Source organism: Spea bombifrons, chromosome 2, assembly GCF_027358695.1.
Source record: "Spea bombifrons isolate aSpeBom1 chromosome 2, aSpeBom1.2.pri, whole genome shotgun sequence".
In the NCBI taxonomy this organism is placed as follows: Eukaryota; Metazoa; Chordata; class Amphibia; order Anura; family Pelobatidae; genus Spea; species Spea bombifrons.
In genome coordinates, this window is record NC_071088.1 from 26,214,223 (window position 1) to 26,230,772 (window position 16,550).

Genomic DNA, 16,550 nt, shown 5'->3' on the forward strand with positions numbered 1-16,550 from the left:
ATAAAGGTTCATAAAAATGGTGCAGCAAAAAAAGCAGTATATATATACAAAAGTGGAGCAGGAACAAAAAATAAATAAAAATGGGCAGCTGTGTGGTACAGCTTGAAGAATTTACCAGGGCAGGTTTTCCAGGACAATCTGGACAGTAGAACATGGTGTTCTTTCTTTGCCCCCCTGCTGTAGCATACCCTGCATCTTTTTGGGGGATTCTGCTTCTTCTTTGTAGGAGGAAGTCTAAAAATAAAATGGGTAGCCCCAATTCTGCTAGACTCAATCACCGCCCAGGGGCCAGGTGCATCTTGGTACAAGATACCTGAAATGAGGAAGGGCTGTAGGAGCTTACAGATCAACCCCACCCATGTTCTTGTTATAGGCCTTGATGCACACTGGCTTTCTAGTGACCCCAGCTCTGCCACGGACAGAAACCTCCACAGTTCTCTCATTGTGGATGGTGCTCAGCATGCACACTTCTTTTCTGTCCCTGAACTTCAATGCCAAGAGCTCCTATTTACGTAGAGCTGAGGACTCCCCCTTTCGTAGTCGGGTTTGTGCCAGCTTTGTATTGGAGTGAATGCTGCATGGTGGAGTCTCTGCTAGTTCTCTTTTTTCTTGTAAGCATAGCATTCCTCTTTGGTGGAGTTCCTTATCTGGGTTTGAGGCCAAGTTTTTGGGCGTCTCTCCTTCGTCAATGGAGACGCAAGGGAATACACCTATTTCTCACAGGTCCACCACTCTGCTGCCAGGATAGACTACCTTCTCACATCCCCTAGCATCCTGCCCCATGTTTCCCATGCGCAGATTTACCACATAATACTTTCAGACTTATTGTTCTCATCAGTCCCAGACAATCCTGAAAATGGAGTAGCCTTCCTCCAATAGGCCAAACTATCAAAACTCTCAAATGGTCATGCAGCCACAGAGAACTAGGATAGTGTGCCCGCTAAAATGTTATACTTAAATATCTTACTGTTGTTCTAGGTTTTAGAGTGCCCTAAGTAAAGAAAGGGTTAATGCATGGCAGTGTTTTACTGTGTCTGATCACACGTAGAACACAATCTGGCAGTAGAGGGGTTACAGCTGCACAATCAGTGTATACAGCGACCATGCGGCGTAAAGGTAAAATAATGTAATTCGGTCTCCAGTGTGAGGGGAGGCTTTCCCTACAATCAGTGATATATCACCGCCTAGGCTAACTAGGCCCAGGCCTAGGAGGGCAGTAGTCACCCTGGTATAAACCTAGGTGACAGTCTGCCCTTTCAGTCAATCAAGCCACACAATTGGCCGGTCGCAAGGCAGAACTTTGATCTCCCAACCAGCCTATTTATGCCGCTATGTGCCTTTAAGATATGGAGAGGTGGGATATGATGTCAACCATCACCTCCATTTCTTAAAAGCGATGGGCACCTTTTATTGTACCGGAGAAGCTGACCACAGAGGTGGAGGGGATTGGCCGGCCACAAAGCTAAATACACCACTGACTACATTAAGGGCACAATTTAAATGAGTGGACCCAATGGTTCTTATCTATGTTTCAGTGTCTTTCCAAAACTGCATCCATTCAAGTAATGACAATACTCTGCTGTCTATTGAATCACTTAGTAGTGATTTCACCGTGGTTGTTTTTTGCACTCACGGTCTAGCGTCCACAGCCAGTGTTAGTGATTTAGGAAGGGAGCTGAAGAGAAAACTATGCACACCTTTAACGTTAGACTCATCGATTTGAACCTCTGACTCTAACCTTCAATATCAAACCTTCTCAATAATCAATTATCTGACACATCCATTTCTAACTCCTCACTCATGTTTTCTCTTCAGTTCTGGGTCTTATCCCTGGCCTTCTCAAAATAAAAAACCCCATCATCTAGAAATGTAGGAAGGACAACACATAACACATGGAGACAGACCTTTACAGGCACCATCTTTGCCAGTTTTTTTTTTTTTCTTCACACAATTGTCATATGTAAACTATATTCACAGACAGGAATACACAAATCATAATACCCCCAAGCGCTCAGAATGTTTAATCAAAGTGTGTCACAGGGTTCCTGGCCTGAATATTACAATAATCTGTACAAAAACAGCAGAAAAGTATATAACTGGCTCATAAAGTCACATAAAAAAACTATTACTAAAGCCAAACCCCATGAAATAATCTGTCGTTATTATCAGCCAAAGTGTGCTCTGAGTTTTTGGAGAAGCCTACTCTGTATCTGAATTTTAAATATTTCAGTCAGCATTTACTGCAAAGTAAAATGGAGGCATTGACTTAATGCAGTCAAATCCCCCTCACCGCTTCGAACCCGCGCATATTGTTAAATACGCAACAAGCACGGTACCTGTCGGTCATTTTGATTGACAGCAGGCCGTCACCGGAAGGTTGCAGGCGCTCTGATTGGCCGAAGAGCGAGCTCGTTAGGCGGGGGAAGAGTAGCACGCTCAGTTTGATGGTAGTGAAGCGCGCCTAAAATGGAGGAAACTCTTGGAGCGGTTAATGGCCTTAGAAGCCATATGTCAGCACCGCGGGGCTGGCCGCCCGAGGGAATGGTGAGGCGGATCCATATAAAATCATATTTTATATAGCGGAGGGATATTTTCGCCCCTGTAGCCTGTATTGGGGCTTCAGGCCGGTGCTTAAAAAGTAAACTATTGAATTGTGTATATTTTTGGCGTAAGGATGATACATTCATCGTATTACAGGGATCCATTGAATAAAACGCTCGATATTCTCATGCTGCCCTCGGCCCCCAAAGAGCCACATGGGTCTAACTAACTAACTGAGTGGATTGCTGTGGCAATAAATGAAATAAACAATTTGGCGGCAATATTTTGTCATTAACCCTTTGAGTGACAGTTGTCCAGAAATATCTTCCCTTTGAGAGGCCGTTCCAGTTGACCTGGTTAAGTTCAGGTGACAGATAACATTTTGCCAGGTACAACCCATATATTTTGCCAAGGAAGGGTTAAGAGATTCAGAAATGCATTGTTTAGGGTAAATATGCTGTATGGCAAACCCGGTAGTAAAAGTACTTAAAATCTGTTCTTTTTTTTAAAGCTTGCAGTTCCCATACATACTTTATTACCCTTTAGTAAATGTATGCAGTACATGAAGTTGTGCAGACTGCGCACAAAGCCCATGTTGGTGATGGAATGTACCATATTGCAGGGCGTAAATACCATAAACTTAATAGACTTTCTAAGGATAAAATTACACATCTTAGACAAACCGCTACATTTGGTATAAAGGGCCTGCTTGCAAGCTTACAATTTAGTGGGCAATTCTTCCTAACCGCAGAGTAGCACGCAATGATTATTAGACAAGGGCGACCTCCGACAAAACAAATGAAAATTAGTTGCAAAAATGACAGAAATTTGTTAGATTCGTCGCCACCATTACAAACTTGTTTTGGTGCTCCTTGATGAGGTAAAGTCGGAGGGGCTCTGTGTAGGAGGGTACATAGCAATGACTGATCGGTAGAAGTTGCCAAAAATGGGTGTGGTCTCGTTGATTGTTCTGGCTGAGATTGATGGGTCCAAGTGTTCGTTATATAAATGTGCTGATGCCATTGTAACTTGTTAGTAGCAGCAGTTACAGACTGATGGGAGTTGGAGTGTGAGACAGTAAAAGTTAGGTTAGCAGAGGCTGAGGTTGTTGCTCTTTGCTCACCCGCCATACTGCAAGTTAATACCGTTTTGCTCGATTATAAGAGCAATATATATTATTATATAAGCGAATGCGCTGAAAAATACCCCTCTTATTATATTTGAGGCCGTTTTATAATCAGACCTCAAATAGAGGTCAGACTACAAGACTAAGATCCAGGTCCCCCGCAGCGCTGCAGGAGACCTCGATCCTCCTCTCCAGCAGTCTGTGGAGGTTGATGCGATGCGTGCAGACAACCTCTGCTGCTGCCGACACTTCCTCTGGGGCTTCTGTGATGGAGGGCTGGCATCACATGACCTTCCGGTGTTCCACCATAGAAGCCCCAGCGGAGGTTGTCTGTTTGCGTCCCGCAAACGTTCACCGGCTGCCAGAGAGGAGTATCTCCCGCAGCCGGTGAATGTTTGCGGGATGTGCACAGACAACCTCCGCTGCTGCCGGGCCTCTATGACAGAGCATCGGTGTGACATGACCTTCCGGTGCCCAGTCATAGAAGCCCTGATGCATCGCACAGACCTCGACCCGCTGCCCCTGCTAGACACCAGGGAATCTGAAGCATGGGGTGTAAGTCTAGAGATGCACTGGTAGGTTGGATTTCTGGGGGGCTGATGTGCATAATTGGGGGCAGGGCAATTTTTTTTTGTCAATCATAGTTTTTATTAAATATGAAAAAATAGTTTACATGTGAATTCATTAAAAAAAATTCTTTTTCCTTAATTACCGTATTGGCTCGATTATAAGACAAGTTTTTTTCAGAGCAAGAGATCTGTCTACAAGACTAAGATCCATATCCCCCGCAGCCCTGCAGGGGACCTGGATCCTCCCGACAGCAGCATAGGCTGCCAGAGAGCACTTCCTTTGGGGGCTTCTATGACGGAGCGCCGGCGTGACATAATCTTCATGACTGCTCCACCCTAGAAACCCCGGTAGAAGTACTTGCCGGCAGCAGCGGAGATTGTCAACGTGCATCACGCAGACGTTCACTGGCTGCCAGAGAGGAGGATCCCCCGCAGCGCTGCAGGAGACCTGGATCCTCCTCTCTGGCAGCCGGTGAACGTCTGTGCAATGCTCGCAGACAACCTCTGCTGCTGTTTTGGCAGGGTGGTGGGAGTTAAGTTGACACTCCAGCTATCTTGTTTTTTTTTTATTATTAATCCATGTTAAGGTTCTTATTACAAGAACTTCATACCCTTTTGCAGGTAGCTAACATGTATAGATTATTTTTGTTATTTTATTTAGTGTATTCTATTGAAGTCAGTGTGTACCCAGCTCAATAACTCCCATGGCTACTTCAGTCAGGTGTCATCTGTGCGCTTGCTAAATTATTGGAGCAGCTGGCATCATCTATAAAATACATTTTTCTTCTCAGAGTCACATAATTCCTATTTTTAAAATTATGATTGTGAATAAAGTAGTTTATTATTTTCAAGGCTGTCCGAAGGGATGAATTTAAAGAGACAATTCAGTCTCTCCACACACTCCAACTTTGGCTCAGGGAACCCCATGCCCAGAAGTAGTTCTGTTGATTTCAGCAGAGCACTTTCTGCCGCTGGCTGCATCAAGCAGCAAGTAAATGGAAAGAGGTGTTGGATCACAGAGAAGGGTGGCAGCTGCAGCAACAGGGCTAAGTCCTCTAAGCCAGGTGTTATTTTGTCTTTTCATTGTGAAGAGTGCATATAATAAGGGTAATAAGGGTATTTAACTGTTCCTTTAAGGCAGAGGTTGCAAACAGACACTGTGAGGCTTCAGAGCACCTGAAATAAAGCATGTTGATGATCTTTCCCCGTATAACTAATTTACAAAGTTCTCATGAATCACCATTATAACATATTTGATTTCTCTAGTCTGTGTATAAAGCGTTATTGCATTTTTATTTCTCTAGTCTGTGTACCAGCACCTGGCACAACACATGCAAGACATTTCTGGAGACAGGGGGGTATTAAAAGAAGTGATCCGTTCTGGAAGTGGGGAGACAGTTCCCTGTGATGCAACAGTGATCGGTATGTGCCAGCTCTGTCCTGTCTTCACCAGGGCTCCGTAAAATACCAAAGAAAGACTAGTAGAATAAGCAGCCATTGTGCGTTCTTGTCACATTACAGAGAATCCAAATATCTGTTTTTGTTACATTTGTTTTGGTAGCGCTGTCACAGCATTTGCCAATTATTTTGCTTTATTCTTATTAATAAATCTTGTTAAGTCAGGAACTGCATTTGGAAGACTTTTTTTTTGCAGAGCTATCCTTAGGTAATGGCATGTACTGCAGCATCTCCAGTAAACCATTCCACTTTTAAAACTAAGTCAAAGAACTAGACGTGTATGGAAATTGCAATATTATAATAATAAAAAGCAATAGGAATATATGTCTCAACTCTGAACCTTGAATCCAGCAAAAGAGTTTTAAGAAACATCTCGTAAAAGGCTGAAATACCTGAAAGCCTGGGAACAGCAGCAAAGCCTTTCTCTTCCCCAGTGGTTTGAGGCAAAGTATAATATGTAGGGAGTAGCTCGGTGTACAAACAATATGGAATTGCGCCGACTCCTGCACAGTTGGCACATCTGTCCCCGGATGCATGCTTCCGTTGTTGGAGGCATTGTGGAGCTAGGGGCAGCATACCTCACGTTTTGTGGATGTGCCTGCTTATCCATCCATCCATCCATTATGAGCTAATATCTTCAAGCTGATGCTCCAGGTGTTCATTCTGCAAAAGCCAGCAGTAGCCCTTTTGTATTTTTTTTTCTTGGAAGGCTTTTAGGGTCCCCAAAAATATCAGAATACATTTCTTTATTGCAACCAAGTAAGGCATTGTGAGAAACTAGATTAAGGTGAGCCCTCCTTCATCGGAGGATATTTTGGGTACACCGGAGAGTTAAAAGGCCCTAGAAGAAATGTCATACTATATTTAATGTGTGAGTGGTACTTACACCTTTACACTTGTAAATGTATTATTTACTTTATTACACTATTTTATATTTTTTTCCCCTTTATGTCATTGCGCCCCAACTCTGGATATACTGAGGATAACTTCTATATTACAATTCTGTTAGCTGTAACATGTGTTAGTCTGTGAATGGCTGTTGCAAACACTATAAAAAGCTATGTTTTGTGCAAGGAGTGTCGGGCTTAAGGGAAAACTTGTGATGGTCTTCGTGCAGTGCCAGCAATGAGGTTTGTATGTGATGACCACCTTGTGACAACTAGTTTGCCAAGCTTTTTCAGTGGGTTTTTTCTTTCTTGCGCCCTTCCAGTATAACCATGTACAGTACAATGGCCATCGGTTTACTGAAAGAGCTTCTAACAAGTCTTGTGTCCCCGCAGTGAGGTATTCTGGCTACCTGGAGCATGCTGACAAACCTTTTGACACCAATTGTTATCGACGTAACCCAAGGCTCATGAAACTTGGTGCAGGTGAGGGGAAAAAAGGAACGTAATTATACACTCCGGCCCTTGGTCACTTTAATGCATACGATGACCCTTACTCCGGTATTGCTCCAAAAGGAAAGAGGGATTCACCAGAGCATTTAGTTTGTTTCCCTGCCCCCAGCTCCCTTGCCTTGCTTCGCTGAAAGCATCTCCTTCCCAGCAGATCATAAAATTAAATTTCCAGTGAGTCTTAACGAGACCTTATCTTATAATTTGACGACAGATAAGAACCATTAGGCCAATCTAGTCCTGATGTAAAGCTCAAACCTTAATCAGTCCTTAATCTCGTCTTAGATTCTGGAAAGCCGTATGCCACGTTTAAATTCTCTCACTATGTTAGAGTCTACCACTTCTGGGAAAATATTCATTTTATCTAACACTGTCGTAGTAAAGTGACCTTACATTACTTTTAAGCTTCAGGTTTAGAATATGACCTCTCATCCCAAAGTTTCTCCTTTTGAAATAAACATTCGCTGTGTACTTTTGTCATATATTCCTTTTGTCTTTCCTGATAATGTTTATTATGCAAACAATTCACCATTTTAGTAGCCCTCCTCCGAACTTGTTCCGGGAATATCAATACCTTTCTGGAGACCTCATCTCTCTAACTTTATCCAATGTTCTAGATGTGGTTTGATCACAGACGTGTAAAGAGACATAACTACCATCTTAAAGCCACTAATGCCTCTAGTTCTACATCCCAGCACTCTGCTTGGTTTTTTATTGTATTACTTACTCACCTTTATGGCCTCAGAAATGGTTATACCCAAGACCCTCTCTGGTTTTAATGACAGAACAGTACCCTAATTCCATTTTTTTAAAACTGTTGGGCCCCCACTCTTTTAATTTACTTACATTTCTGGCCATTTAGCTTTTTCCGCCGGGAATGTCTACCCTGTTGCAGACCTATGTATTGTCTGCAAAAAGACATACCTTACTATTAAGACCTATTGTGATATTGCAGATATAAATATTAAATTGTATGGGACCTGGTACTGGTCCCTCTATGTGTTTGTGTAAAATATATAAGGACAACTGAAACCGTGGCCGCAATACTTGCTTCATGTGTCACATTGACTTGTTTAATGCTATATGGCATCACTCAAGCGAATAGTTTGCCAATCGCTGGTAGGTTTGTCTACTGCTGGGTTGCTCCCAAGCAACTGTCACCTTCCATGTCTGGAAGTGGGGTTTGGTGGGTGTATAGGATCTAGCACAACTGAACCTTAGAAATAAAATGAAAGATACAAATAAATTGTGTGTGTATATTAGGGATGCCCCGAAATGAAAATTCTGCACCGAAATCAAAAATGAAAATTCAGCATTCACTTTCCGAAACCGAAAATGGTGTTACTTTGGACAAAAAAAATCAATAACGATATATATATAGGGCTGCAACTAACGATTATTTTAATAATCGATTAGTTGGCCGATTATTTTTTCGATTAATCGATTAATCGGATAAAAAAAAAATGAATGTAAATTTTTCATTTATTTAAAATAATTTACTAAACAAATGATGTTAAATACAAACAGCAGAATAAAAAAACTTTGATAATACATTTCTTGTCTTTATTTCCCAACCAGCCCCCCAATATATGCACATTTGAGCCCAGGCTTGCTACGTTGCCTCCCAGACATGCCATGCTGCCCCCCCACATATGCCACGCTGCCTACCACAGCACTCCACGCTGCCTCCCACATCTGCCACTCCACGCTGCCTCCCACATCTGCCACTCCACGCTGCCTCCCACATCTGCCACTCCACGCTGCCTCCCACATCTGCCACACCACGCTGCCTCCCACATCTGCCACACCACGCTGCCTCCCACATCTGCCACACCACGCTGCCTCCCACATCTGCCACTCCACGCTGCCTCCCACATCTGCCACTCCACTCTACCCCCCACATGCCACTGTGCCTGATACGCCTTATACCCCCTGAAACACCACTCCATCCTCCCCAGACATGCCACCCTGCCCTCCCCACATATGCCACGCCATGCTGCCTCCCACATCTGCCACTCCACAATGCCTCCCACATATGCCACGCTGCCTCCCACATCTGCCACTCCACGCTGCCTCCCACATCTGCCACTGTGCCTGATACGCCCTATATCCCCTGATACCCCACTCCATCCTCCCCAGACATGCCGCCCTGCCTCCCAGACATGCCACTTCTCTACCCCAGATATGCCACTCTACCCCCAGATATGCCTTATACACTCTGATACACCACTCTGTCCTCCCCAGACATGCCACACTGCCCTCCCCACATATGCCTTATATACTGTATATGCCTTATACCCCCAGATATGTCACTTCACTGCCCCCAGGATTTAGATTCCCCTAAATTAACCCTAAACTCCCCATTAACCATAACTGCCCCTAAATTAACCCTTAACACCCCCTTAACCACAGCATCCCCTAAATTAACCCTAAAGACCCCATCAACCACAGCATCCCCTAAATTAACCCTAAACACACCATTAACCACAACTGCCTCAAATTAACCCCAAACACCCCATTAACCACAGCTGCTCCTAAATTAACCCTAACACCCTATTAACATAACTGCCCCTAAATTAACCCTAAACACCCAATTAACCATAACTGCCCCTAAATTAACCCTAAACACCCCACTAACCATAACTGCCCCTAAATTAACCCCCACCTCCCCTAACTTTCAGTAGCCCAAATATATATATATATATTACATACATATATACACATATATATATATATATATATATATATATATACACATACACATATATATATACATATACTTACAGTTAGATGAGTGTCACAGCCATGTGGTTCTGGCCTTCTGGGAGAAGGAAGGGGCGGGGCCAGTTGTCACAGTGATTACAGGGAGGGGGAGTAAGTAGGAGCTGCTGCTGTGAGACGGTGAGTCAGACTAAACGGATTATATAATGAGGGGGATTTTTCAGAGCGTTTGCTCTGAAAAAACCCTCATTTTGTAATCGATAATAATCGATTCAACTAATCGATAATGAAATTCGTTGCCAACGAATTTCATTATCGATTATTATCAATTTTATCGATTAGTTGTTGCAGCCCTATATATATATATATCGACAACCAGTACATGCTGGAATTTGGGTATGTCTGGGCATGATAGGAGTGTGATTGTTAGAAATCCTATATATTTAATATAGCGATCACTCCTATCATGCACAAGCAGCCAATACATGCTGAAACCTGGCTAGCTGCCCCCTTGTGTATTGATGCTGCCTGCACTATGAGGTCTGCACATCACTTACAGCCTCCCTCCCCACTTACACATCAGTGCTATCACACACGCTCATTCATTAACTCATTCACAAACATTCATATACGCCATTCATTCATTCACAGGTACTCATTCCCTCAATCATGCATACCCGTTCATAACCCTCCCCCACCCCCTTACCTGAACTGCAGATCTCTCGCTCGCAGACTTCCGCAGGGGCCCGGCTGCTGGAACGGAGCAGGTTCAAGTGATGTGCATTTATGTGACTCCACTGGTTTCCTGCTTCCCTTGGGCAGGACAAGAGGCACTGCTGCCACTTATTTTCAGGCTTTTTATTTTATTTCGGTGTTCACAGATACGATATGTCGGTGCACCCCTAGTGTGTGTCTATGTATATATATATATGTGTGTGTGTATATGTATATATATATATATAAAGGTTTCTTAAGGCTTTGTTTCCTGCAGACATTACTCTTTTGGGAATGGAAGTCGGATTGCTGACTATGCAGAGGGGTGAACTGTCAAGGTTTCTTTTCTCACCAAAGTATGCCTTTGGAACCTTGGGCTGCCCACCGCTCATCCCTCCCTCAGCCACTCTGCTCTTTGAAATCGAGCTGTTGGACTTTCTAGATACGGCTGAATCAGATTCCTTCTGTAACCTGACTCTGGTAAGAGGTAGCATTGATCTTCACTTGTATGTACAGTTGAGAAAGTGTTTCGTGGAGTACTGTTCTTGGAAATAATTAATGCCTTTGGGGTGCAGGAGCAGCAATCGACATTTCCACTGGATACAGTACTCAAGATCGCCAACACTGAGAGGGAGTTTGGGAACTACCTCTTCAAGAGAAACCGATATGAAGATGCTAAGGATAGATATAAGCGGGTAGGCAGTCCCTCAGCAATTATCCAACAATGCTTTTTTTTTCTCAGGGCAAGGCTGCCATGCATCTGTCTCACCTTTTCAGTTATGATCATATGATGTGATGTCCGTGTTTAGCTGCCATACATGTAATTGGTTGCTATTACCCCCTTTTGATTTTAGTAGGAACTCGGCTCCCGTCGAGTAGAATGAGAGTGTCACAGAGTACGTACAAATGCTTCCTAGTTTCAGTAGAGGCAGACAAGGGTGCACTTAATGAGACAGTCTAACTGCCAAATTGCCTGAATGGATTTAAATGCAGGAAAGTGCACTGGAGTTCATGGAAGATGGATTCCAATATGTATTGTTTTATATAGCGCCACCCTATTCCGTAGCAATTTACTATGGGTAGACAGTACATTACAAGTAGTATATAGCATAAGTTTGACTTACAGAAATAGGTGAGGAGGACCCTGCTCAAACGAGCTTACAATTTAGATGATTTACATGATGCTCCTTTAGAAAAGGCTGTGTTCCATCTCTATATGGGCACCATCTAATCCAATATAAATTTGTTAAATTAGTAGCCCAAATTCACTTAATTTTTGCAATGAATTGCAGAAAGTTACAGGCAAGGTCAGAAGAACTATTCGTATGATGAAACATCAGGTACCTCCAGAAATGTCCTAGTGGGGCGGCACTTAGGGAAAAGTATTTCTATTTCAATCAAAGCTTTTTTCCCCTTTCATCTGTGCATCTAGATGATAGGGTTCTAATGGAAGTTATGTTGGTGAAGCATGTCAGTAGGGGTGAATGCACCTTATGCTTGCGAATAAAGATTGGAAGCTAGAATAAGCCATTCCCAAGTGTATTTTCCTTAAATTTGTGATTTACTTGTAGCCAAAACTTATTTCTATATGTGCCTTTGATTAACCTTTTGGTAACTTGAAGATAATGTCTCACTGATGTTATATGACAACAAAATAGGTAATGTTCTTGGAATTTGCACAATATACATTCAGGGACCATTAAGTGCTTAGAGGAAACCCAGTAGTGGATTCACCTAAGCAGGTAATTGACTTATCCTGTAGTTGTTTAATGTAAGAAAGCATTCCTAGGACAGGTACTTCTTGAAAAAAAGATGGTTCCTGAAACAGGTAAAGGAGTCGTAGTCTAGCATTGTGGCAAGAAGCAAGATGTTTAGGTTTGGGATTTATGTGGACATGGAAAACAATTTAACTTTGGTTGTCCCAACATCTAGACTAAACCTACAGTCTCTCTCTGTTCTAGGCCTATTCAGTGCTGGCTCGCCTACCCTCTTGTGAGGAGGATTGTAGGCCCTTAGATTCAGCTCGTTTGTTTGTGAATTTAAATTTGTCAATTACTTATCTGAAGCTGGAACGTCCTCCTCGTGCCCTTAAATGGGGAGAAAAAGCACTGGCCATTGACAGCAAGAACACCAAGGCATTGTACCGCTGTGGGCAGGTTAGAGAATTTATGTGTATGTAACAGAGGCTAGATTACACGTTTACTGGGTTATGCGTTTTAATACAAGAACATTATTTTGTGTGTTTCTCCAACTGCTTTGCATGTTTCTTCTCACTGCTCTATTTGTCTAGAAGTAAAAAAGTCCTTGCCAACCCTGTAATATCTTACAAATGTCAGTGGCTAATTTAAAGGCCAACGGGAGAGGGTTGATGCCGTTCAGCACTTGGCACCGGTGTATGCACCAAATAGTATATGTGTATGCACCAAAAGGCTGGATTAATAGTAAACAAAATAGAGAATGTGTCCAGGGGGAAGTGGGCATTGGCAAGTAAGTAAGGGGTCTCTGTCTTTAAAGACACAATTGTGCAAACATTTTAATAAGGTTTGCGTAATCATTTTCTTAAGTCACATTTAAAAAAAAAAGAAAAAATTACGATTTGGGGTAAATATGTGCACTTTAATATTTGCCCTACAACTGTCAAAATAAATTAAATTCCCAGGCACAAGGTGTATCCCAAAACTCAGGACAGGTATATCAATACATTTTGGGCTATTATTTGCACATGCTGTGTACAATTTATAAGATCTTAAACTGTAAAAAAACAAAACATTTTTTTCATACCAAATAATGGAGTATACAGAAGAATATGGTTCAAAAAGAAAAGTCCTACCTGCGCACTCAATGAGCAGCGCTGCAGGGGACCTGGATCTTACTTTCCGGCAGCCGGTGGGCGTCTGTGTGATGCGCACAGACATCCTCCGCTACTGCCCTCCACTTCCGCCGGGGGGTCTATGGTGGAGCACCAGCGTCACATGATCTTCCGGTGCTCATAGAAGCTCCAGCGCAAGTGCCGGCCACCAGCAGAGGTTTATCTATGCCCATCGCGCAGACGTTCACCCACTAGACACCAGGGAGTCTGGAGCACGGGGGGCAAGTCCGGAGAGGGGGGGTCATAGTGGCAATTCTGGGGGTATAATGCATATCTGGGAGGCAGAGTGGCAAGCCGGGGGCCGGATGTGCATAACTGGTTGGAAAGTAAAAGAAAATAAGCACAAGAAATGCATTTTTCTCAATCGTAGTTTTTATTAAATATGAAAACATAGTTTACATGTCAGTTAATATTTACTAGTAAAAATTTTTTAGGTAATAAAACCTAGTTTGAGAAATATTATGTTCTTGTACCTTTTAAAATATAATGTATTATTATGTCGGTAAAATAGGAAGTTGATTAGAGAAATGCCATGGTGATAATGAGATACAATGACACACGTTGATGTCAATTTTAAGTTTTTAATTCTGATGTTTGTTTTTAACACCCAGTTTGTTCATGAAATTATTTGAAATAAACAAAAAAATGCATATTGTTTTTTTTATTATCCGATTAATCGAAAAAATAATCGGCCAACTAATCAATTATGAAAATAATTGTTAGTTGCAGCCCTACTTGAAAGGGTTAATATTTGGCTATTTCATGGTTCTCATTAAATTACATGGGAGCACAGTTGTATTGATTAACTTGTTTCTTCTACCACTAAGGCCTATCTGGAAATGAGAGAATATGAGAAGGCCAAAGAGTTTTTATTGGCCGCACAGAAGATGGAGCCATTCAATCTCGAGATTAACAGCGAACTGAAGAGGCTGGCAAGGTGCGTGTCCCAATGTTAATAATAGGTAGCGTTGGTGAAGTTTGTGTCTTCATAATAACGTATATAGCTGTGTGAAGAAGTATTGCCCCTCTGCAAAGAAATACCCAATTGTGTTACTTGGAATCAATAACTTTAGTCAAGCACTTCTTGTAGTTATCAATCAGACTCTCACACTTCTTATGAGGGATTTTGGACACCTCAACATGCAGAAGTACTTTAACTCTGGGGCATTTTAGAGGTTAATACTCCTTTTTTACGGGACTCTGCTGCTGCAACAGCAAAAAAAATTAATTCCTGGAAGTGGACTAGAATATAAAAACCCTTTTATATGCACCTCTGTGTCATAAGGTCTGGCACGTTTTTAACGTTCCGACTGAAAACCCACGCAAAGATAGCGTGGTTGGTGCAGATCCTGAAGTACCGAAGTCTAGCAGGCTAATCTGCAGTAGGTGCATTTCGCCCAATAAGACTTAAGAGAAAATATTTCTGTAAAATAATCCGTGTTTCTCTGTTTTATGCTTTTAAAAGTCTTTTTGTGTTTTGTAAGCAGCTGCTACGAGGACTACAAGGCTGAGCAGAGATTGATGTGCTACCGCATGTTTGCTCAACAATCCTCTGCAGCTACATCAGGATAAAGGTAATCTGAATTCACAACTTACTTAATTGTCAATAGACAGCCTTCTCCTTGTGATCCCCAGATCGATCAGAGCTGCAGCACCAGTTTTAACCCATGATGTACCAGGTATGTTACTGTTTTTTTAGCGACATTTTTGTGATGTACCTGTTATGTCATTGGTTATCAAGGAGGTTAGAATGTTGTATTAAACACATTAGACCTTTAAGGACTTTAAAAAGAAGAAAAAATATATAGCCGGTATAGATGGGGGGGAAAACATATAATCATGTACATCCAATTTTTTGTTTATTTGTATCCTAAATATGTGCTTCTGTATTAAGAAATTTCCCCCCAACCCGAAATGTTAAAAAAGAAGCATATGTGCAAAGGCTTTGCTCTATAATAGTGATCAAGCAACTAAAAAAACAAACTGATTTTCTAGTCATCATAGTACCGTTCTTTGCCTCTCTGTCTCAGTGAGGCAGAGAGGGACAATGATCGCTCCCAAGGGCAATATTGACAGTACTAACAGTCACAAATGCATTGAAGTGGCTCCCACTGGAGACGTTACATCCTTCCTCCTTAGGGGTTATGTATTTTCACATATTGATATTTAACTAGGTTTTTGTGCACATTTGATATAAGTGAGTGTAAGATTCAGTTCTAAATCAACTTAGTCTGCACCCACTAAAAGGATCTTTCACCATCCTCTACTGTCCACTGATTAATATAAAGCAACATAAATATGTTTAGTGTAGTAGTGGGCTTAAATTTGCCCATTTAATTAAATTTTTCATTCTCTAGTTTCCATCGAAGTGCTGCTTTGGTATGTTACCACTGACTATATCTAGAGTTCTGGATTGAAAATACAATATGAACAGCCAGTTTGTCATATAATGCATGTAATATTTGTAAATAAGCAGTGAGATTTTCTGTGTATTCTGAGTGTCGTGTTATAATAATTTAATTCTCCTTTTTTGTTTTTCTTCTATAGCCAACAGTGATTGTAACATTGGTGTTTATCCATGGCACCTTGTGTCACTGAGTTACAGCCTACAAAGTAGAGAGTCGAGTGCTATACAGGTTCCAGTAGTTCTCACATAATTCAGACGTGGATGGCTGGGGCAGCGTATGTAGAAAACAAAAAACATGTTTCCCTAGTGCTTGTTTTGTTATATGCATAACATATGTGCATGTCATTCTTGTTTCTTTTGTAGGGTATTTTACCCTTAGTGTGCTACATGGTTGTAGCAAAATATTCTGTGTATTGTAATCATAAGATTGATCCTCTCAAGTGTTTTTTTTTCTGTATATTTCTTTGATTGAAGAATATTCAGCATCTGTGTACCTGGGGTTGGGAGCACATGCTGTACCTTGCCTGTGACCACTAATCCCACTCTTGTCTCCCTATTGTGGGTGGCCATAGGATCAAGAATATTATGAGACGTTTTGTTATTAAACATATCATTTATGCAACTAACTTGTTTCCCGGGTTCTCGATTTTATTATATACATAATGCATACGTTTAAAGAACAGTCTAATTGTGTCACACAGCCCCACCAACATAGAATGCATATTTAAATACTTACCGTATTTTCCGGCGT

At 41.8% G+C, this 16,550-nt stretch overlaps 1 protein-coding gene across 1 annotated transcript; it reads left to right on the plus strand.

The window, feature by feature from the left end:
- The first annotated feature begins 2,459 nt into the window (after positions 1 to 2,459).
- Positions 2,460 to 15,057, plus strand: FKBP6 (FKBP prolyl isomerase family member 6 (inactive)). The gene is made up of 8 exons (XM_053457112.1): positions 2,460 to 2,544; positions 5,541 to 5,658; positions 6,975 to 7,064; positions 10,801 to 11,003; positions 11,099 to 11,218; positions 12,485 to 12,679; positions 14,220 to 14,329; positions 14,880 to 15,057. Exons 1-8 carry the CDS (start codon positions 2,467 to 2,469, stop codon positions 14,962 to 14,964), a joined length of 999 nt encoding a protein of 332 aa, XP_053313087.1. The 5' UTR covers positions 2,460 to 2,466; the 3' UTR covers positions 14,965 to 15,057.
- Positions 15,058 to 16,550: the final 1,493 nt, after the last annotated feature.

Bases quoted from the DNA above. Each gene is read 5' to 3' on its own strand.
- FKBP6 (XM_053457112.1), top strand. From the start codon at position 2,467: ATGGAGGAAACTCTTGGAGCGGTTAATGGCCTTAGAAGCCATATGTCA. The intron at 5,659-6,974 runs GTATGTGCCAGC...GTGTCCCCGCAG, and splicing joins CTGTGATGCAACAGTGATCG to TGAGGTATTCTGGCTACCTG. The intron at 11,004-11,098 runs GTAAGAGGTAGC...TTTGGGGTGCAG, and splicing joins CCTTCTGTAACCTGACTCTG to GAGCAGCAATCGACATTTCC.